Source organism: Nymphaea colorata, chromosome 7, assembly GCF_008831285.2.
Source record: "Nymphaea colorata isolate Beijing-Zhang1983 chromosome 7, ASM883128v2, whole genome shotgun sequence".
In the NCBI taxonomy this organism is placed as follows: Eukaryota; Viridiplantae; Streptophyta; class Magnoliopsida; order Nymphaeales; family Nymphaeaceae; genus Nymphaea; species Nymphaea colorata.
Genome location: NC_045144.1, coordinates 4,836,122 through 4,860,500, shown reverse-complemented (window position 1 = coordinate 4,860,500; position 24,379 = coordinate 4,836,122). Strand labels below are relative to the sequence as shown.

The window sequence follows — 24,379 nt, the reverse complement described above, 5'->3', positions numbered from 1 at the left end:
CTATATATATATATATATATATACACTTGCTTGGTTGAAACATATCACACCTAGCCGATTCATCTGTGCATTTGGAAGGTAGATCGGACCCGCCCTTGTAGATCCCACCACTCAGCTGTCGAAACGAAGCACCTGTCGTCCCAGAACAGGGTGTTCCACTCCGACCACTCATATGGGTAAAGCAGAAGCACTTGAACACTTAAAAAGCATTCTTCGTGTTTGGCATATTATAGGAGATTGCTTTGACTGGTCGAACAGAAGGCATGATCTAGAGCAGAGAGTTCTCACCCATCGTGTTGTGCCGAGAACAGGAGCACTTGGAACTCTTAACAAGCGTTCACTTCACTGTTGACCGATCCCAGTTCAGTTCATGTTTATATGGCTGTTAGTACATTCTAATAATTTTTACATGTACGCACCCTATTTATATGCATTTATTGCATATATAACAAAAAGAATATGCTTATTGCGGCATGACACATTAATTAAATGTGTGAGACGTATGCAGTGCGACAACTGCCCAAGCTCATCGACTAGAGAGTTTCTAATCTTTACGGCACGCTGACTGCAATTTGTCTCTGAAGACGAGTTGTCTGCCGTTTCCAGGCTACAAGAAATGAAAATGCAATTAAACAAATTGGGGGGCAAGCTGTCACCAAGTTTACAGAACAGATATTAAAAAACGAAAGCGCAGATGTGTAGGTGACTGACCCTTGGGTGTTAGATCGATAAAGAATTATCACGACGAATAACTTTTTTCACATGGATGGTTGGTAGAAAAAGAATGAAAAAAGTTGTGAATTCTAGCAAAAGAATGAAAAAAGTTGTGAATTCATATAAACTATGTGACTAAAATGCCATGCCTCCTTTTCTTTCTTCTCCCAATCATTCATGTGAAAAAATCAATTGCTAAGATGATTTATTCACGAGTCAAGAACCTATATAAATAGAGAGAAAAATTGAAACCGGCTGGCAGCCGTATGTGGCCAGATGGATTTTTTTCAAAAATCTGTTGTTCAAAACCATGGCAACAACTGCATGAGCAAAAATCGATCACTATGAAGGCATTAGCAATCGCTTTTTCTTCATGGTTGTTTTATTGTTTAATACACTTACTGCGACAGTTTTAGTGGAAGACTTTAGAAAAAAATTCATCAACATACGGCAGCTAGTAGATTCAAATTTCTCAATCTTGAGAGAGAGAGAGAGAGAGATGTGAATATAGGTACACAAGATCAAAGCAAAAACCTGCAGAACTCTCTTCTGACGAGAAAGTACGCGCAATACGATGTCAGCCCAGCCAAGTCCAGATGCCAAGGATGGTTTTTCGGAAGAAAAAAGACAGCGAGATGCGTGTGCTTTGTATTTCTAAAAACAGTGCGCCACCGTTCAGCTTAAAACTGCAAGAGTGGTCATATAGAATTGAAATAAGATATCCCACCAAACGATGAAGCGGAAGTTGCGTCTCCAGGAAGACAACCGCCAAACTGACACCACAGAATCAATTTACATACCATATATAAGATGAGGAATGTTTTCCATGGCGGACATTGGGCCGAACAAGAAATTAAATTCCAATAGCATCCAAAAGTTCTTGGTGTTGAGAAACCGAGACCAGAGAATTGGCAACTATTGCACCACTAGCAGCAACTGCGGGAATCCCAATGCCTGGAAATGTGGAATCACCGCAACAGAAAAGTTGTGGAAGTGGTGTTGAATGCCCTGGAAATGCGTCCTCACCTGCGCGTATAGCAGGGCCGTATGTTCCTCTCTTCCTTCTCAAAAACCTCTGGTGTGTCAAAGGAGTACCGACTAATTTTACTTCACATTTGTTGCGGTCAAATCCAGGTCCAAGTACGCGTTCAACAGCTTGCCACATGACCTAACAGAAAAAGAAAAACACAGAAACTTGGATTCGTACCATGTAGCGTGTATGGGATGAATATTAAACTGTGCATTGAGCATGTATGCACATGTTAAGGGTACATGTGCTAGCTCAAACTCTCACAGAAATGATCTTTAACTTGAGTAGTAATAGAGCTAAACAGCTTGAGAGCAAAAGAGGAGGAACTGACAATGCACGATCACATCATTCTGAGTTTTGAGAATGGAGGATAATTATAGACAAAATGAAGATCAGGAAATACGTAGATCTTGAGGTTCGTTTTCAAGTGAGGTTTAAACTTATGCAGAGATAGGAAGTCTACTGAAAAAAAAGGGAGGGGATCAGATGGGTAGGAAAAAGTGGCTATAAGTATCAAGGATAAAGATGTTTCTGGTCCATAGCAGTAAGAGAATATGAGGTTTTCCACCAGTAAGAGATAAGAACGATCATTTGGTCCATTAATGTTGTTTACAGCTCTACCTGTGGTTTATATATAATACTCGTATAATTTCTTCCGCTTCTCCTTTTTTATTTTTTTGGGTCAAACTAGCTTTTACCAAGTCGGACTAGCCGTTGGGACTATTCCAATGGCTGGTCCCTCTTATCTCTCCTGCTTGTCTAACACTATAAATAGGGGGCTGGAACCCCAGTTTATTTTGTGCATCTGAGTCGTCATCCGTGAAGATAGCTCTTGTAAGGTGATTTCCTTCCTCTGAAGGTGTCTTTGAGCTTTAACTTGCTTTTCATTACATGCTATCACAGTTACGGTTGTAATTTCATGGAAAGTTCTTTTCTGCCTTATATGTCTACCTATGGAACTCCAACTGGAAGATCGTAGATTGTTATTTTTGGTGGACTTGTTTGGGTTTCAGATCTTGATCATCAAGTTGACAAAGCTTTGTCAAGAAAATTATGCAGAACAAGGTGGGGAACAGGGAGGCCTTTTTCATCTAGCCTTCAAACTCAAGGGTACCAAGTATAGAGTCGGGGCTAGAGCGCTAGAGGTACATATTACAAGCCATGGTCTCTGGGGCATTATAAAATGTACAATCCTGAACCCGTGCCTAAACCAAGTAAGTTAGATGGCGTTATTAAATATCTTCAAGGAGAGAAAAAGAAAAATGCTATCCAAGATTACCATAAGAAATTAGAGGAATGGGAAATTAAAAATGCTCAAGTCAAATATTGGATGCTTAATACCATACAATTGGATACGGGAAAATGTTTTATCTTTTATTAAAGCTAGTGAAGCTTGGGAATTTCTGAGAGATATGTATACCCCAAACATTGTGCTCATGAATACTATATTTATGAGAAACTACGGAATTTGAAGGAAGGAGGCAAATCCATAAGAGATTACCATGTTGCTCTTTCATCAATTTTGAGTGAGTAAGATCTCTACGAGTCTCAGTGGGAAGCAGTGCTACTCAAATGAGACAAAAACAGTGAGAAAAGAACCACTTTTTTCAGTTTCTTCTCGGTCTATGACCAGAATTTGAACAGAGAAGGGCCTTTTTACCTGCCCTATCAACTTCCCTTCCTTTCCATGAAATCGTCAATAAATTAAAAGGGGAAGAAATGAGCCTAAATTTGAGAAAAAGAACGAAAGTGTAGCCGCAGTTCCCAAGATTGAAGGAGATTCAAAGGCCACCAATGATGTTTGTATGAAGATAAGCAAACAATATGAGGCCATACAGACACTGTGGGAGATGTTACAACAGAAGAACCATATGTCACTGTTGCAGTGTACCTCGACATATCAAGTTGGCCGATTGCCCAGAGTTGAAAAGGAAGCAGGTTTCGGTTGATGCCCCATTGGAAGTAGCAGCACCAAAGAAGGACAAGGACTTATCCATTTTCCAGCTGGTGGAGGCACTTCAACAGTACAAGAAGTCGTCTTCATCTACTCCAAGGGCCACAGTTTCTAGAACTCCTATATATCCAGGTTTAGTTTTCTTGGATTCTTGAATTTAAAACTTCTTTTTATGTGATGCCAAATGAATCTATATTAGTTGAATGCAAGCCTAGCTCACATACTATATCTATTTCCACGACAGGAGGGATTCCACTTTAAATTAAATCATTGAAAATAATTATATCTTCAATATTTGATGTTCCTCGTGTTATACACACTCCAAAATTAAATTTGAACTTCTTTCTATTACCAAAAACTTTCATCATGGTTGCAATATCACCTGCTCATCTGAGTGTTTTCTTATGCAGGATCGCCAGTTAGGGAAGCTCATAGGGGAAGGCCATAAAGAAGGAGATTATGACCACATGGATTTTTCATAACTTCATAAAACTTTTTACAGAAATGCTAGTAGAGATCGTGTGAAATAAATGATTAGGACATCCTACTTCTGCAGAGCTTGAGTAGTCTAACAAGAAGTCCCTCATCTTTCCGTTGCTTGTGTAACACTTTAACTAAGGGGCTGCAGCATTATTGTGCTTGATGCATCTAAGATGATTCCTGCGGGATAAACAAAGTAATGTGCTTCTGAAGACTGAAGATACCTCTACTTAGGTGATGTCCTTCTCTCAAAGGCGCTTTAAGATTGAGTTCAAACTTGTTTTTCATCACAGTCCTTACCTTAGACTAGACTTGTTAAACAGATAATAGGAAAGCAGGTAATGACATTGTCATCACAATTTCTTTCCATAGGCTCATAAATTTCTTTCTAATATAGTGCCTGAGATTTTGTGGCACCAAATCATGAAACTTCGGAAGCTGATGCAAAATTATTGAATGACAATAGGCGAACCCACAGGTCAATGCACTTACATATAAAGAATATTGAATACAGGATGGCAAAAGATGAAAAAACAAGGTGGAAGATATATAAAAACAGACAAAATCTTCCTATTTACTTGAAGTTGGATGCAAAATGTTTCTATGGTCCTGAATACAAATCTCAATTTTGTGATTCCTAGTGCTGGACAAGATCTGGAAAAAACATGTAATAAGCCATGGACGTGGGCCAGATTTCAGGTAGTATATGAAATTTGATATGAATATCCAGTACTTCTCACTGTATTTCGAACTTAAAATTACTCAATAAAGTGATAAAAGCGTAAAATCATGAACTACCCATGTTGGCAAGCATACACCAAGAACAACTGAAACTGAAAACAGAGAATAAAAGTATAGATACCTCAGATCTTTCAGCCTTCAGCTTTTTATACTCTGAACTTCGACGATCTAGTCCTTCCCATATGTCATAAGGTTCTGTTCCAGGAGTGTATGCATGTAATACATGCTTCCCTGTGGGGGCCAGTTCCTTACCAAGGACACTTGGTATAGATATCAAAACAACATTTTGATCTGCATCTACTCCTCTCTTCCAATCATTTACAACAATGTGATGTATCTCCAAGTCTTCTGGTATGTCCTATACAATTAAGTTCAGCAATAAGAAATACTAATGAAAGCTTAAATATCCAAACAATACCATCAAGCATGACTCCAGGAACAATACACCTCAGAGGCACAAAAACTAATAAAAATAAAATAGTTAAAAATGGACTCATGCAGATCAATTCTCAAATATAAAATCAGGCTCAAGAATATACATCTGAAGGCCATGTGCAGATATAAAAGCCAAATTCATGAGTGCAAGTGTGACGCCAAAATTCACTTCCATCTTAGGACTCTGTTCCTTGCTACTTCTCCAAAATAGAAGCACCAATAAATTGGTCCCTTAAAACAAGGATAAAAGCCATATAATATCAGAAACTCACCTTAGCATCAAAACCTAGATGAAGATGCAAAAAAGATTCACACTGTTGGGTCTTATTGACTTTGTCTCTGTATGAACTTGGAACACTTTCAGCAGGTAGCAAGTTCAAAGTGTCCCACATAGATGCATTGCTGACAACAGCCTTCCTAGCACGAACAGACTGCAGCCGACATATGTGAACTGCTGAAGAAATTCACATATCATCTTCCTAATGTAAAGGTTTCACTAAGGGAAGTTACTGACCAAGCCACTTGAGAGTTGGACTCCAACAGCACGACCATTTTCAACAATAATACTATCAACATGGGTTCCCAATGCTAGCCTTCCACCAAATTTTCGTATTCCACGGACAAGAGCATCAACTATTGCACCAGACCCATGAAGAGGGTATTCAAGTGAGCTCCCGGGCTTATACCATTCTGCAAACATATATACCTGCAATATTGTAGAAAAGAGATGTAGGCGTATTTTTAAGCAACTTACAATCTCAAAGGACAAATGCACTATACATGAATTTTTGTTAAAGATACATAATGTACAAATTTCTCATGAGATGAAGTTATAGGCCGTTGAGTGCCACTTGCTTCCCAATCAATGCCCAAGCCTGCCTATTGGAGTCAAAAATGCAACAATGACCTAAACTTACACTTCTGAAGAAAACCTTATGTTTAAAACATATCTTCTAGATATCTTGTTCAGGGTAGATGAACTGATACAGAGGAGTAGCCTTGCAGCCAGAAATACAGGACATAAGATTAATGAACTTCCTTGCTAATTCTGACAGTCAAAGTGCAATAGAAAGAAAAAGAATGAAAAAAAAAAACTGCCTTATGCAAGAGAAATAATAACACCAAAGCATCACCTCACAAAGGTCATAATCTAACATTTACAAGTTTCACTCAAATGGAGAAATGTCATTTCTGACTTAACTGAAGGGAATAAAATACTAGTATTGCTATTGTCTCAGAAGAACCACGATTTAGTCTTTATTTTCCCTTTTAAGAAAATTTTGCTCAAAACTGTCTGAAGCAAGATTTATGTCAAATGGCGATATTATAGGTATAAGTCGGCTTGCTACAGCTCAACTGATCCAACTTCATTGCTTCAATAAGTTCCATCTGTTTGATATAGCAAGCAATGTCAACTGAACAGGCCTTTGAATATTTCTCATTCAACACATGACTTCTTCAAAGATTAGGCACATTCAAAACATAGGAACATTAAATGGAAGTCTGACAAAGCTCTCAATTAACAGATGAGTGAAATTAACAAGTTACTTTATCTGGTAAAAAATTAGCTGTCAAGCCAACTTCTACATGGGTTACATGAAAAAGGTTTCTGTTTTCGAAGGTGATTAATACATCAAAACTTTGATTAATGTTTCTAACAAAATCTATCGAAAGAGAGATCCCATCAGCCGTTTTGACAAAGGTATGAGCTATTTTTGGTGCATTCGGTGAGTATAGATCCATAAGGAGTCATATATATGCACCCAAGTCTAGAATCCATGAAAACTTACTTGAGGAAGTTGAAGCTACTGTTGTGCCGGATGTTGGAATGACTCTTCCCTTGAAAAGAGGTTGAAGGCCATATAAAGGTCTTGGTTGAAGAGCACCAATTGATTTATCAATATCAACTGATGCTCCATTGTTGCTTTCTTCCTGTAGTGTTCCGATGATTTCTCCTTTATTCTCAAGAATGTTAAAGATGAAAAAGAGTTTTTCTGAAATATTAGGAAGTTAGGGAGGAGTTCTTTAAATGCTTTCTTATTTTTATTGGACTACTTTTGTAAATTCTCTAACCCTAATCTCTTTTAATAGAGATTAAGGTCACGTAATGAAGAATACTTTTCGACTCTCTCTCTCTCTTGTAACATGGTATCAGAGCAGGGGTTGGCGTCGACTGGAGGGTGAGTTTTCCGGTGACCTTCTTCTTCGGCGACCACCTTCTCCGACGACAATCTTTCCAGCGAACAGCCAAAATTTTTCTATAGATCGTGGATACAAAATCAGTAAAGTAAGGTTGCGTGAGGACTGCTGCTGATTCTTAGTACAAGATTTATTGATATCGTGGATTCCTTTGACACGTGGATAGCTAGTTTTATGATAACCAGCTGTTGTTATAAGTCGCAGCCGTCTTCAGTCAATTGGGGATTCAATTTTTCAGTCATCGGCTGAAACAGACCTAAACGTGATTAGCACCCTTGCGTTGCTGTTGCCGTGGAAGACATGGAGAAACCTTGATGACGTTGCTGCTGTGGAAGATCAGATCTGATTTTCTGCTGATTGGTTGGAAGCAAATCTATGAAGTCTTGTATCAGATCTGCCCTTTGAAGTTATATATCAGATTTGCCCTTTTGTTGTTGTGTGTGGAGTCATGCTCTTTGAAGGTTGCTGATTGGCATGTGGAGCAGAAATGACCTGCTGATTGTGGAGGCTTTAGCTGCTGTTTGTGGGTGTAGTTTGGCATGTGGAGCAGAAATGATCTGCTGATCGTGGAGGCTATTTTAGCAACAACAACAGTCAGCCGTAAGTAGCAGAGATTAGCAGCTGTCTTTTGGAGTTTTGTTTGTGGGCCTGCTATCATCCGCAGCAATTGATTCAAATCTCTGTTATCTGTTATCTACTCCCTTTTATACGGTTCAGATTTGGTTAGTTTCTGTGATTACAGATTCTCCCTTATTGCATTGCGTGTGATATTCGTATAATCTTTGAGGATAGTAGAGATTTTTTTTTCTGTGGTGTCTGACTGATGCTTCCTATATATTGTGTGCCATACGTGGGTGGTATTAAGACATGATCTGATTATCACATAGTTCATGTGGAGCAGAATGGTAGACTGCTAGACATATGTGCAGTCGTGTGCAGAGTTACTAAGTCTGGTGTTGTAGCAGCCATCTAATATTCAGGTGGAGAAGAATTGTGGACTGTTGGGGGTGTGTGCAGTCACATGTGGGTCAACTGGCATTGGGACTGTTGGGACTGCTTATTATTATTATTATTTTTTTTGGAGTTCTGTGATCCGTAAAGATACATTTCTTGATTGAAGTTGACTGCTGCATCTGATACATACATATTGTGCCCAAAATTTTGATTGGAATTTTACTATGGCTGATGGTAATGTGTTCGAGGGTTCCAGTGACTACAAGATGACTGAAAATTCCTTCTCATATACCAATACTACTGGAATAGACTCAGCCTTCTCTGTTGGTGCTCCTACCGATGGCCCAGATATGATGTGGATGATAGATTCTGGCGCCTCCAGGCATTGTTGTAATCAATCACACATTTTTTCATCTTTAGTCAGATTCTCTACACCACAGCATGTCAGACTGGCTGATGGCAAGCTATCTCCTGTGTTGGGCAGCGGTGATATTTATCTCCCACATTTAGGCACTATTACTCACGTGCTCTATGCTCCTCAGTTTCCTATTAATTTGTTATCTGTTAAGCAGCTGGCTATTGACTTACAGTGTAGAGTCATTTTTTACTCTGGTTCATGTTCTTTTCAGGACTTACTAACTGGGAAGGTGATTGGTGGCGGCCATGAATGTGAGGGTCTCTATTTCTTGTTTGTCCCAGTAAATGTTGTTGCATCATCATTCTCCTCGAAGACTTCTCCTTTCTAGTGGCATCTCAGACTAGGTCATCCATCAGTGTCCAAACTTCATCGCATGTCTCCAGGTATTACTACATCAGAGTCCTTCTTATGTGATGCTTGCCAGTTAGACAAACATACACGGAGCAGCTTTCCATCAAGTCAGAGTCCATCTAGTCAAAGTCCATTTGATCTCATTCATGTGGATGTGTGGGGTCCTAGTCGAGTTCCTTTTCACTCACGTTTTCGGTATTATCTTGTTTTGGTTGATGATTTTACTAGAGTCAGTTGGGTATTCTTGTTACGGAAAAGATCGGAAGTCATGTATTCTTCCGAAATTTGTCAAAGAAATAAAAACTCAGTTTGGTTTCATTGTCAAAAAATATTCGCACTGATAATGCTCTTGAATTCAAATCCTCCGTGCTACTTCAATTTTATGCCAATCATGGAATTCGACCTCAATATACTTGTCCTCACACGTCCCAACAAAATGGTGTTGCCGAACGAAAACATCGACAACTCCTAAATGTGGCCCGTACCCTCATGTTGCATTCACACATGCCTGCCTATTTTTGGGGCGATGCGATTCTTACCACATGCTATCTCATTAATAGATTACCCTCGTCAGCCATCCAAGAACGTATTCCCATTCAACTTTTTTATCCAGATCGACCATTATTTCATATACCTCCCAAAGTGTTTGGATGCACCTGCTAAGCCCAGACAAAAACAAACTTGCTGCCCAAGCCATCAAATGTGTATTCATTGGATACTCTGCCAATCAAAAAGGATATAAGTGCTTTGATCCCCAGACCAAGAAAGAGATTATCAGTGCGGATGTTACATTCTTTGAATCTCGTCCTTATTTTTCTTCTTCGAGTCCTTCTTCGTCTAAGCTGCCTATACCAATTCCTCTTCCTATTCCACCAGTGTCACTTGAGTCGATCCCTCCATCTCAATCTATGTCATGTGAATGTTTCCTTGATCCTCCATTAGTTTACACTCGTTGTCTGGGTCCCTCTCTCAACCGCCCACCAGCGCCTTCTCAAGAGGTAAGCTCCACTGATAAGACTGACTCGGGTTTAAATGATGATCACACTGCAGATGATCTCCCCATTGCCATTCGCAAGGGCAAGCGACAGTGCACACTACATCCGATTTCTAATTCTGTCTCTACTGACCATTTGAGTACAAGTTTGGTGCAGTTTGATCGAGCTTTGTCTAGCCACATCATCCCGTTTTCTCACCATCAAGCCTTGTTAGATTCAAGGTGGCGGCAAGCCATGCAGGAGGAAATGGATGCTCTTATCTTTCGGAAGACTTGGGATTTGGTGGATCCACCGATGCACTGTGATGTGGTTGGCTCCAAATGGGTGTTCACCATCAAGTATCATTCTGATGGTTCAGTTGAACGGTTTAAGGCACGTCTTGTTGCTAAAGGATATACACAGACTTATGGTGTTGACTTCTTTGAGACCTTTTCGCCCGTGGCTCGGTTGGGCACTATTCGATTGATTATATATCTTGCTGTCCAGCGAGAGTGGCCTCTATTTCAGCTGGATGTGAAAAATGTTTTTCTGTATGGAGACCTGTCTGAAACCGTCTATATGCAGCAACCACCTAGTTTTGAGCGACAGGGGGAGTGTTCCAAGGTATTATGCAAATTAAAGAATGTTATTTATGGACTTAAACAGAGTCCTCGTGCATGGTTCCATAAGCTAAGTCAGTTCATGGAAAAACCCCGAAAGGTTCATTGGGACGCTGCTCTAATGATTGTCAGATACTTGAAATCAGCCCCGGGAAAGGGGTTATAGTTCAAAAAGGGAGAAGGTGTTGACATCGAAGCGTATAGTGATGCTGATTATGCAGGATCTGTAGATGACAGGAAGTCTACTATAGGTTTTTGTGTCTTTGTGGGAGGTAACTTTATTTCTTGGAAGAGTAAGAAACAGAATGTGGTAGCTTGATCTAGTGCTGAATCGGAATATAGGGCTATAGCTCAAACTGCAGCTGAAATGTCATGGGTCAGATCATTGCTTCTAGAGTTGGGTGTTTCAGTGAATCTCCCAATAAAGATGTATTGTGACAACAAGACAGCGACCTATATTGCTACCAATCCTGTCTTCCATGAGAGGACTAAACACATTGAGGTGAATTGCCACTATATTCGAAACTTAGTTCAAGAAGGAATTGTTAGCACTATTCATGTCTCCTCAGAAGATCAGGCAGTAGATATCCTCACTAAAGCTCTTCCCATAGGCGATTTCCTGAGATGTTGTAACAAGATGAGCATGATTGATATATATGCTCCATCTTGAGGGGGAGTGTTAAAGATGCAAAAGAGTTTTTCTGAAATATTAGGAAGTTAGGGAAGAGTTCTTTAAATGCTTTCTTATTTTTATTGGACTACTTTTGTAAATTCTCTAACCCTAATATCTTTTAATAGAGATTAGGGTCACGTAATGAAGAATACTTTTCGGCTCTCTCTCTCTCTTGTAACAAAGAACTTTTTAACTTGGGACATTTGGGTTTAATGTGTCCTTCTCTACAATGGTAACAAATGATCTTATTTGTTCATTTCAACTTTGGACCTGTCAAAATAAAGAGGCCTATATGGCCTTACGTGAGCTATGGGGACACCATCACTTCTTTCTTTAGTGAATTGCAATTTATTCTTCTCCATTTGAAGTTTCGCAATGGCTTCATTCATAAAGGGGACATTAGGCCTATGAAGAAGCAATGTTTTGAGTTTTGACCCTGCCCAAATTTCGGCTTTAAACTAATAATAAACTTATAAATATTTTCTCTTTGTATTTGCATTTTTGAGTTCTCTCAAAGAAATGTCTCTAGCATGCCAATTTGGTTCTAACATAGCTAGTTCATCCCAAAGTTGGTCTATTTCAGCCACATATTCTTTGATGATCTTGTCTCCTTGTTGTAAATTGACCATCTTGACTTGTAAGTTGCACATATATGCAACATCTTTAATAGTATGAGCCTTTTTCAAGAGATCCCAAGCTTCACGAGCATAGTTAAGTGGAAATTTGCCCAATAGTGGCAACACCGATGCATGTAAGGATCCAAATAATCTATGTCACACAAATACTGTTTTTATGGGGCAGTAGTACTTGTACCATATGGGCACGGTACTAGTATGCCTGTGGGTACATCCTGCGGGTACGGTCAACCTACCTGGTACTGTATCCATCTTTTTTGGACAATGTTGATCAGTCTTTTGTCAGGGTTTTCTTTATTTTTTTGGGGGATTTTAGTATGTTTCTTACTTTGACACTTTGTTCATTAGTTTCTTCTTCATAATCTATAAATTTTAAATCATGAAAATTGTTTTGTTTGTTTGAATTCATATTTTTTGTTATATACATATATATATATATATAATTATATTTTATATATATATATATATATATATATATATATATATATATATATATATATAATTATAACTGTATACAGTCATACCACTGTACCCAAATTTTAAAAATGGTTCGGACTTGTACCTGTGCATATACCCATACCCATACCTATGTGACATAGCAAGTAATAATTTTGTGATTCCCTATTTTCCATTTTCCCCATTTTTTCTCATAATCATTAATCAGCAATAGCCTTGTCTTTCTCAGAGCCTTCTGATTCACAAGCTTTACCATCAATTTCTCTAGTTAGTATGAGATGGGACCCAACTTTTGTCTTGTTTACAGGACTCATGATCCCTGACGTGTAATAAAATGCTCTATGGTTCTAGACCATTGAACATAGTTGATAGAAGTTAATTTAGGGAAGGGAATATGGGATATCATTTCCTCCATATCTAAAAAACGGATTTATCTTTTAAATGAAATTAGTCTTTCAAAGCACCTGAAAAGAAAAAAAAAAAGCTACTATAGTTTGATATGTTGTCCCCAAGAATGCTGATATTGCTTTTGATCATGATTCATGACCCAGCAATGAAGCAATAAGTCCAGCATAGTCACAGTAATATCATCGAACACTTGGCGTGAGCTATCAGTGGTCAGTCTCAGCAACACTCTTTTGGAACTGCTTAAATACCAGTCACTACCACACGTGTTGATCTACGAAAGAAACGACAGCTCTTCCAGTTCCAAAAACTGCAATATGCAGTTACAGAAAATTCGTTGAAGAGATGGTTAGTAGTCTTGATTCAGCACGAAAACAAAAATCCAAGATGACACCAACTTGGAGAGTGAACAGCAACCAGATTTACAAGCCCAACCATGGCTCTGGTACCATGTAAACTTGACTGCAAACTTGCACAAATATCTTAAACGCACAGTCTGAATTTTGTTACAGCATATGACTCAAGCAGTCAGCCAGAATAAATCTCTCAAATTCTGAAAAACAGATTTGCATTGAAGTAGAGAAAATTACAAACTTCAAGCACTCAGGCCATAGAACTCCCATACCCTTCACATTCTTTATAGAGTTAAATAAGAAAGAGATAAGAGCAGCTAGTTTCAACGGCTAGTTCAGCTGCATCTAACGCAGCACAAAGCAGAAAAAAAAGTACAAGAAAAATAGAAAAGTGCAGAAAAAATATAGACAAATAAAAATAAAAATGCAGATGCGAAAGATCTACATACCCATATGCTTATGTATTCAAAACAATATCATGTGATTGAATACATACAATCATATATATGTGTGTGTGTGTGTATATATATATATATATATATATATAGATATATATATATATATATATATATATATATATATATATATTCTAACAGTGCATTGCACGGCTATATGCAAAAGCACATTTGCATATGCCATCTAACAAACTGGCATTCATTTTTCTTCTACATAACTTGTGGATTCTCTAATGTTCTCTAATATTAATTTGCCTGATGTAGATTTTATAATTTCAAACGTATGGAAGCAACTCATTCAAGAATTCCTATTCTACATGAATAGACCTATGTGTTAAATATTAACCACGCAATTACAAATATCATGTACATGCATACTATAATAAATATCTTACGGAAGTATCAGAAAGGATACAAAATGGAAGAACCTGACTAGGTTATCAATGTGAAGGTGCAGAGTTCAAAGTCACTCATAGCTAACAACGTAAGGGAATTCAAAAAATAGCCAACAGATCCAGTGAAGATGACCTGACAATGTGTATATTAGAAAAAACAAACAAAAAGTATTACAATCGACTTCAGCAAGAAAAATGGTACTGAGAAAATTGCAATTTCTGCCAAGGACAGCAATTTGCCCTGGTCAACCATTCAGTTCAAAACACACATTTGGGGAGAAAAATCAACTGAAAGAGGACAAAAAGAAAACTAATTGAACTATAAAATCAAAGTGGATTATGAGATAAGTTACCATCTCAGCAGAAAGTACACCATCAGATTTTACCCCAGCAAGAAGGAAAGACAGAAGGTCCAACCAATTAAGGATGAACGGGTCTTTTAGCTTCAAAGATTCAACGATATCTGAGAATGGTCTAAGGAGCTTTGTGGCACCAATGGCACCTTGAGGTCCCATTTGGATAAATGACTTCAGTAGAGAAGGTGCATAGCGTGCAGCTGCTGTAGAAAGAACGCCCCAGTCACCTCGAATTGCCAGAGGGGGTAAAGCCATTGCAGCAGCTGACATAGGAATCACTGCATCCTACAATAATTTAGAAAGATAGGAAAGGAAAATAACACTTAATCATTTGTGATTCTTCAGATTGATCAAATATTTTCAGAAATATCTACTTCCTCGATGATCTCCAGATAATTGTCTGCTGTACTACCAATTTACATTGATGAACAAACACATCAAAACTTGAAATCACGGTACAGAAAAACTCTGAAGTGAAAGTTCAAGGATAATTTTTCCTTGTACCAAAGTAGTATATTCTCTATTTTTAATCAAACATATTTCTTCCCAGCTGGCAGTTTCATAAGTAAAAAGACTTCCAAAGTGAAAAACTCAGCATGATCTTCCAGATGCAAGTATACAAATTCACATGGAATAAGCTATGTTATTAATTTAGGAGATACAGGCATTGGTAGCCTATGGACTACCTTGTGAAATTAGCGGTTTGATAAGCATGTCAACTTGTCAAGTTATTGCCACATAAAAGTAATAGAAGAATTGGGGCAATTTAGCCAACTATTCTTACTCTATGTTGTAATGTCCTTATTCCTTAGCATTCTTATGATCTTATCTGATAACTGATGTTAGTAAGCTAACCAACCTGGCCACATCATGGAAATTATTTTTTCTGGTTGTCATGCAAGCAAGTACACAAACAAATTTATGGCAGATGCAATTGTACCTGTAAGAAGGATCTTATAATCTTATCAACCTCCAAATTAATAATTAATTTTGTATTCACCAAAATTATAGTACCACTATTCAAGGCAAGGTGGTCTGATTGTCATTGACAAATTTCATATGTGAAAAATTGTGTAAGCTCAAATAATCCAGCCAAGACACTTCTTATTTTTCAAAATGATTCATCTACCATTAACAACTCTAGTTTCCTGCACATTTGAGAGGTCTAGGCCTTGAAGAGTGACAATGTCAAGGTAGAAGTCCATGTTAGTTGAAAACAGTACTGAATACAACATAATACATTGTTGAAGGAGGTGCTCTAATATGGGACATTTAGTATCTGATGGATGCCTGATCAACCTAGTCTGGCCATTGTCACAGGATGTGGAATAAAAGAAGAGACCGATAAAGATATTTCTGGACTTGTAGACCTGTTAAAATGTTCAATGTGCAACAGGAGCAAAAAAGGAAGCGTCCTAAGGAGCACAATAAGCACACAGAGACATAATTTATACTGAGAAAACTTCAAATAGCATGAAAGGACAAAAATACCCTGAAAAAGGAAAGCAGATCCCTTTTCTGTTGAGAATATTCCAACTACACCTCTCATGTAAAAATGGAGGGTGGTTTGACGCAGATGACACTAATAAATAGTTGAAACAATCTAGAGATAATATGTATAGACACACATACACAAAAAAAAAAAAAAGAAATATATGTATATCAATTTGAGCATAATTGCAGAAAGTATAATAGGCATTATTGTATCAAACATTAATAGCCACGACCACAGTGCTGTTAGAAATTAAGGCCTAGACATCATGTAAGTATACATATATATATTTTTCATATGTACTATCATACATTTAATTTCATGTATGATTTGTATATATAAATATATATATATGTATGTATGTACGCATAGGTGTTTATGTAGTTTATTTTCTGTACCCTTTTTTATTTCTTTTTCCCTTTTTCTGTTTTTACCTTTTTTTATTGTAAAAGGGGAACTAGCTGTTGGACCAGCTTCCAACGACTAGATTTCTAGCCGTTGGAGCTGGCCCAACAGCCAACTCCTCCCTTCTTTCCTCCTTTCTTTGCTCTATAAATAAGGGACTGCTGTCCCTTGTTTTTGTTAAGGCTTTTAGGCCTCTCTTGTGTATTCTTCTCTTGAGATTAATATATTTGGTATCTTCTCCTCAAGTTTGAGGTTTGGCTTTGTATTATCTATTGAAGTTGTTGGGATCTTCAAGAGTGTATCTCTTGAAGCATTTGCATTCTCAAGATCGGGCCTGATTTACAAGTGCAACCAATTCAGGTGTTCCAACCTATGTGCAGAATTAATGTGACATAGAGACAAACGCACATGTACAGAAAATAAGTTAACCACACAAAAAAATTATAAATTACAATCTTAACAAGTAAGTTCATAAAAACGTTAGGTTAGACAAGCTAAGTCATACTTACAAGAAGTTGTTTCCATTCACGAACAGCATCTGCACCAGCGTACTTTGCGAGGTCCTGAATTGAGATTAAAAGGCATGTGGAAAAAATATCAAAAGGCCAAACTGCAATTAGTCACCACCTAGTAAATAAAAAACAGCCTTCAACTAAAGAGCACAGTGAACACTGAAACAACTTCTGCAGAAAATTTTAAGACAGCAAATTGGCTTACAAGATTTCAAACTACGTAAAATGCTGAAAAAGGCAAAGCCCAGATGGGAACTGAAAACAGACTAATGGCAGCTAATTATGCCACAGAGAAGAAATAAAATGTTTCACAAGTGAGCCAATGAGGCCGTTTGGTACACTGTGGTTGTTGAAGCCAATATGGTACACTGTGGTTGTTGAAGCCAATAGCTCATTAACAGCATGGATCTTGTCCAATGCAGAATAAGGACTACAAACCAAATTTTAGGAAATCCAAATCATATCCAAAGTACAATTGACGAAGACAAACATATATATGTCATAAGGCAGTGTCCACTACCAAAAAAAAAAAAAAGAATCTACATTAATATCCATATCATGGTTTGAGAACTTTGAATGACATCATCAAAAATCTACCTCAGGTGCTCAAGCATAGCCACAAATATTATTATCAGCAAGGTTTTCTGCAGGATTTCTCAACATATGGCTTTTCTCAAGAAAAACTTGGAAAACCATGAGAAGCTTTAAAAACTTCTGAATAAGTATAAAGAAAACAAGTAAAAGATCATTTAAAGATAAGTAGGAAAAAAAAGAATGAAATTACATCATTAGGCTTCTTTAAAAATCTCAGCAACATATCAACAAGATCTAGGGATCATATGAAGATATATTTGAAAATATTGCAATATTTTGCTCGTATATCAACTGTCCTTGAAATGACAACAAGAATGCCATATTTTAAGAATATTTGCGATATTTGTGACTATGACTTTAACATATGATTAAGGATCTCATGCACATCTCTGTAAAGGTGCAGAATTCATTGAACAAAGTTTAGTCATTTGCTTGCACATAGTATTGCATAGTAGAACTGTAGAACTCAATGATATACGACACCAATTTTGTTAACTGATAACATGACATTATTGAAGTAGATAACAGCTTTTCTCTTATAGAGGTAAATCAGTATCTATAACAATCTTATGTCAGTACACCGGTACAAGCAATAATGTGAAACAGTGAAAGCAACATCAATCTGGCTCCTAAGGTTTTCAACAATGTGAAATGAACAAGAAACAAGACCTACATAAAGCCTTCCATGTTTGACTTGGAATACAGATTGTTAAGAATGAAGGTTCCAGTATTCCCCATTCTGATTTCCGGCTCTCAAATGATAGTTTGAAGCCTGTATCCCTCTTTGTGTGAGCATGTGCATCTTTGTGAAAATGTGTGTTTCTGTGCGTGAGAGAGACAGTATTCTATCTAAGGACTTTGTAGAGTCTAAACCGGAACAAAAAGAGAAAGGGTGTGTGTGTATATGTGTGTGTGTGTGTGTGTCTGTGTATTTATGCATGATTGCATGTATAATTTGTTCACACAATCTAGTTTGAATTTTATAACCTGAACTGCTTATTCTATCCCATGGCTGAGATGTTTGCAGCATGCTCTAGCACCTTGAGTCAGCTCTTTGTTTGTGTTTATTAACCAGAAAAAACATATATGTTCTTCTGTGCCTACATACTTGATTTATTTTCAAGAAATGAATTTTGTAACATCAAAGGCACATGTTTATCATGGCAATTCAGAAACTGATCTCTGCTAAAACAACCATGCAGGTCAACCTGTAAGGTTGTCTCTAGAAAAATAAAATGTCTGACAAGAATGATTAAGTAGCATTAAGAAAATGTTTTAGCATTTTATTCATAAACACATGACATACACATGATGCACACAAACACACACACACACACATATATATATAGACAGAGAGATATTATGAAAAGAGCGTAGAAGAAGAAATCTATGTATGCTTGGTCCCTGCGACAGTTTTAACAGAGGCCAGGTTCTATGACTAAATCCCAAGAGAAAAATTGAAGAAAATTGGAATTATATATGCAATACTCCATTGTAAAAAGTTTAGCCACTTATTGAAGATTGTTGGAAATCTTCAAAGGCTTACAAGGGAGTTGATTAAGTGAAATGTTGTCCTAATTTCTAGCTTTTTGGACTCGAACCAAAGCTACTAGAGGGTGGGTTGATATCTGCCAATTTAGAAGCCCCAGCTCGGTGTAGCAGTAAGCGGGTCATTATAGTTAGTGTCAGACCACAGTCCAATACTCGACATGGGGGATTGTAACATTCCATTGTAGAAAGTTTACTCTCATATTGAAGATTGTTGGAAATCTTCAACGGCTTATAAAGGAGTTGGCTAAATGATTTGTTATCCCAGTTCCCGGCCTTTTTATCCCAGTTCGTAGCCTTTTGAGACTGACACCAAAGTTATAAGGGGGTGGATCGTGATCTGCCAAACTAAGAGCCCCAGCCTACCGTAAGAGCGGCTAGGTTGTTACAACATATGGTAGACACAAAATGTATGATATTGAACCATTTATGTATGAAACTCAACTGCTGCATGTGCAACATTGAGCGCCTTTTGGAAGTTCTATGTTGAAAGTGAAGTGCAATGAGGTGTCAACAAGTGTCTGCATTGTTGCTAGTGTCCAAAAGGGTGAACACTAACATCTTGAAATTCTAGAAGTGTCAAAATAACAGTATATTTCTCACTACATTGTAGTTAACACCACCAGATATTAAATATTGTATACTGCTAATGGATGAACCAATCCTCATTTGATTCAAAAGTCAAATGCCACTGAAACACTCACACTGATAAATTCTGTGGGCCCTATGCGGGAAAGGAAGTCACCTTCAGGTACATACACCATCCACGAGTTGTAAGAAGCACATTGGACAGATTCGTCCAATGCATCCAAAACCTACATGAAGGCAAAGCATTTACTCATTTGAAGAACAAGAAGTTCTTGCTTTAAATGTATAATTCAACAGCTTTAGCTTATAACTAAAAAAGAATAATAGCGGAAAGAAAGTACAATTAGATAAAAGGGAGATTAAAAAAGGGAGAAGAATTTGCTACTATTTTGTTCTTGTAGAAACTGGCTTGGCATGGAAAGAAAGTACAATTAGATAAAAAGTAGATTAAAGAAGGGAGAAGAATTTGCTACTATTTTGTTCATGTAGAAACTGGTTTGGCATATGTTTCTTAACAAGGATTTCAACAAACATTTTGGTATTTGTAAAATGCAATGCATAGTCACCTGTGCAAGAGGATTCGCCTGAAGACCTCTTGACTGAAATCCAGAAAATAATGAAGGCCCAGAGTCAAATTTGAAACCTTTAACCTCAAATGAATGAGCTGCACCTCCTGGAAGGTCATGGCTTTCTAGCACAAGAACATCTTGCCCGTATTTAGCCAAAAGTCCGGCACAACAAAGTCCACCAACACCACTTCCTATGACAACAACATCTGCCTCCAATTTTCCTGCTAGTTGATGCTGGTCAGAACATGTGTAAAGCAGATATCCATTGTACTGAATGTTCATGTATTAGTTGCTTGAAAAACAAAGGGAAGGCCAGACTACCATTTGAAGATCTGATGCCACCATCAAAGTGGCAAGATCAATTTCAACGCGTGAAAAGAATTTGGAACAGCATAATAAATCTACAACTTCTGGAAATTACCATGATTGAGAAAAATGCAAATAAAAACATGGAAATTAAAACAAGCCAGTAACTGGGGCCATCTTATTTTGTGAAACTTCATTTGGGAATGTGGAAATCTGCACAATAAACTGTGGACGGCATTTTATCCAATTAACTGGCAATAGATTTCCCTCAAGTTTATCCATCTATATACTACACATTTTATGCAATCGATAAGCAGCCAGAAATTCTTAAAACGACAGAACTCAAGACTGCAAATGCAATAAACATACAATCTCCCAGGTGGTAGCCATACATAAGCTTTGTCTACAAGCACAACCCCCATTACATTATAACAAATAACTGAGACCAAATTTTTGAAAATGCAGTACAGTAAGTAATATTAACATCGGTATTAGCTCTGTTTCATAATAAAATCCCTTCTTTATGGACTATATGGCAACTTGCTTTATGTGGTTTTACAAATGATTCCCTGCACATTGTTATTGGACATTGGTTTTTCTGTTAGAGGCGTGTTAAAAGTAACCATACTTAATGTTTGGTTGTGTATAGATAACTGCAAAAAGGACTGTTGACTCATATCCTTGTTTTCCAAATACGAGTTATGAATTCCAATTCCTGAACTTTGCATAACTTAAAATAAAAAGGAAAAAGTCTCATTTTCTCCTAAGCACATTCAAAGTATTGTTTTACTTTTTTGAAGCATAATTGCAATTTCCCAAATTTTGAGTACTTTGACAAAATAGTCCCTAGTTTGTTTAGAAAGACTATTAGCTGCCTTATCATCTTAACTCCCTCATTGGAACTGACATACTAAAGTTCTGTATAATGACACTGATCCTATGACAGTGCCCTCCACTTCAATGTCCAAGAGTTGGCATAAAAAGATATGCACACAATGCGCAAGTCAGATATTTAAGGTTTAAAATGAACCAAGTGAATTGTTTTACTTTTAAAAAATAATCATGTCCTACAGACAGACACTGGTTTGATTTGTTCAATAAAAAATTATGGTAATTGTTAAATTTCTCGACATATTGCAAATCATATCCCCGCCTTCTAGGGGGAAAATTGTCACTTATGTCTGTGATACATTTTTCCTTTTTAAGGCAAGCTTGGACCACCAAGCCCAGACAACACATTGGCAAGATTGCAACTTAATACAGGGCCTTGAAACCCCTCAAGCTCCTTTTACCATGTGATTGTGAGATGTCACACTTGACACTTCTTGTTAAAACTGGATGAGGGGCACTTTGGTACCTTTCAGGACTGCTTTCCAGTCTTTCCAGAATCACATCAACTTTCTGTGAAGACTTAATGATTCTTAGTATTTTTATAGGGGCAATTTGTTCATTAAAAATGTTAAAATTGAAAATTACTGAAAATTTTGTTGGTGTTTGAAAATTCCTTATAGGAAAGGTAAAGGAATATAAGCCAGATTTTTTCTCTCAAATTTATGCTATATTTTCAGATTTAATACTCTCCCTTTCTCGTTAATACCTTCTGCATATAAAGATTTTGGCATAATAGTTAGGCACAATTAATCGTACCTGTTTAAAAGCTTTTATCAGGAATCTGTAGCTAATTTTAATTTTTCTAATGTTTGCCATTTTAGCTAATGGCAGGATAAGACCTAGCTTACTAATCTTTAAGTTTAAACAATCGTAGCTAATTAACTTTCACTTGACCCTATTTTCTAAAAATTATAAGAAACTGCAATTTTAAACTTCACTATGCATGAAATTTGTAATTTATCAAAAAAAACATAATAACAATAGCATACACACACGCGTAATGTGTGTGTATATATGACAATGGCTGTACACGGTAACATACAAATGGATTTGGCCCTCCATGGGCCATTCAGTTGCAGGCTGTTTTTCGCAAATCCGACCTCAGAACTGGCGTCCGAGACTGAGAATGTCCAAATCTATAAACGTGAAAAGAATTTGCTAATTGGAAGTGCAGATGGGATTTTATTACCCTTTACTTTGGAAAAATATGAACCATTGATTTTGATATCTTGTCTGCGCATCTCCTTTAGATGATTCTTTTAACGCAAATAGGTTTGGATATGTTGTATCTAGTCATATGGTTGGATTTCGAACACCTCTGTCCATGTGACCGGTTTCTATTATCCTGGACAGCTTTTATGAGCTTTGCCGCTTTTAGACTCTGTGTTGTGTTCTGCAAAGTTAGAGATACTGTGAGAACCATTTTCACAAAATTTGTGCAAGACAGAGACTGTTTTCCCACATGGCTCCTTACATTTCTGTAAAAGCCGCACAGAAGAGTGGGAAAGAGAAAGGAAAACGGGGATGCGAAATCAAATCTCAACGCTACAGAAACTCATTATTGAGGAAAATTTTGCTGCAAGCATTGCTTCTTATTAGGGATTTTTCTCGTGGAAATCTCGAAGAAAATCGACACTTCTAGATCCACAGATTGACAAAAGAGTGTTAAAAGGAATAAAAAAATCTCCATCAGACAATTCTGGGTGTAAACAATAATTTCGTTCGGCTACAAAAGAAAAAAAAAAAAAAAGGAAAGAAACAGCGGAAAAATTGCAAGCTTCCTGAAAAGGAAGAGAAGTAATCAAAGAAATCACCTGGGATGCGTTTGACGTGGGAATCTGGGGAAGCAACTCCTTGGGCCGCCCTGCTCGCCCTGACTCCTCCTTTCCTCTCTCGACGCTGAAAACCCAATTCCCGGAGATGCAGCGGACGGCCGAGGACTCCGGACGCCATCGGCAAATCAAACTCTCTCTGTTCCTCTCTCTCCCTGTCTGAAGCATAATATGTTCTTCCCGCCAAGAAGAGGAGGGAGGATCGGCTGAACGTGGCACTTGGGGGGCCACTTTCGTATAAAACGCAGAAAGCGTGCTCGAGAGGATCACGCGAGCATCTGCTCGGCCAATTATATGTAAGGTGTAGACGTGCCTCCCCTCTGTTTACTCAGCGGGCACCTGCTCGCTGACGAGCTTTAGTTCTTCCTCCCAGGGAGACGTTATCCTTGGCCTTTGGACGTTATGTCGCTGGTACGACGTGGCCAGATGATGGTGGCGGAAATATATGACGCACCAAAACATCGCAACTTGAATAAGTGTCGTCAGAAGCTTCGAACGCTTGTTCTTCTCAGCCTTTTTTTTTTTTTTTACAAAATAATAATATATATCTAATAAGTAAAAAAATAAATATAATTATTGAAATAATTAGAGGTACTCAACAATCTAACCAAAGTAATCTATCTAAAGCAAATGGATGTAAAAACATAAAGAAAAAGGTACAAACTAATATTAGATTAATCAAAGCAATCTAATATTTTTTTTACTTTTAAAAACAAGTTAAAAATGCGTTTTTATTCACTTTTAACGTTTTTTTTTAAACGTGTTTTTTTTAGTTTTAAACATCTATTTAATTTATCACATTTTTTTTTAAAAAAACGTGTTTTCTGAAACTATGGGCCACTAATCCCCATGGTCTACTTGTTGTAGCATCTTTTCCCATTGTGAAAAAAATTTGATCATGCACAAGATTCAGGCGAACATCACGAAGGAGTTTTTTTTTTTTTTTACGTCATTTGAGTTACATTGTTGCTTGAAGCCCCGCAAAGGTGGAAAATGTTCCACCTGACTTCCTTCTCACTCCAATCAAAACGGCGTCATACCATA

The 24,379-nt window shown here is 37.4% G+C and overlaps 1 protein-coding gene across 2 annotated transcripts; it reads right to left on the bottom strand.

Annotated features, from left to right (window-relative positions):
* Nucleotides 1-453: 453 nt before the first annotated feature.
* On the bottom strand, nt 454-23,710 carry LOC116257455 (prolycopene isomerase, chloroplastic). Of its 2 annotated transcripts, XR_004173401.2 has the most exons (11): nt 23,318-23,710; nt 20,304-20,527; nt 19,854-19,964; nt 17,005-17,058; nt 14,596-14,883; nt 5,869-6,060; nt 5,627-5,785; nt 5,041-5,277; nt 1,515-1,882; nt 1,249-1,400; nt 454-607 (listed from the first exon to the last, which is right to left on the bottom strand). XR_004173401.2 is itself a non-coding variant. In XM_031634226.2 (9 exons), exons 1-9 carry the CDS (start codon nt 23,454-23,456, stop codon nt 1,568-1,570), a joined length of 1,719 nt encoding a protein of 572 aa, XP_031490086.1. In that variant the 5' UTR covers nt 23,457-23,709; the 3' UTR covers nt 1,416-1,567. The 2 variants fall into 2 exon arrangements, 1 of the variants encoding a protein (XP_031490086.1); XM_031634226.2 differs by lacking the exons at nt 454-607; nt 1,249-1,400 and having other exon boundaries at nt 1,416-1,882; nt 23,318-23,709.
* Between the last annotated feature and the right edge of the window lie 669 nt (nt 23,711-24,379).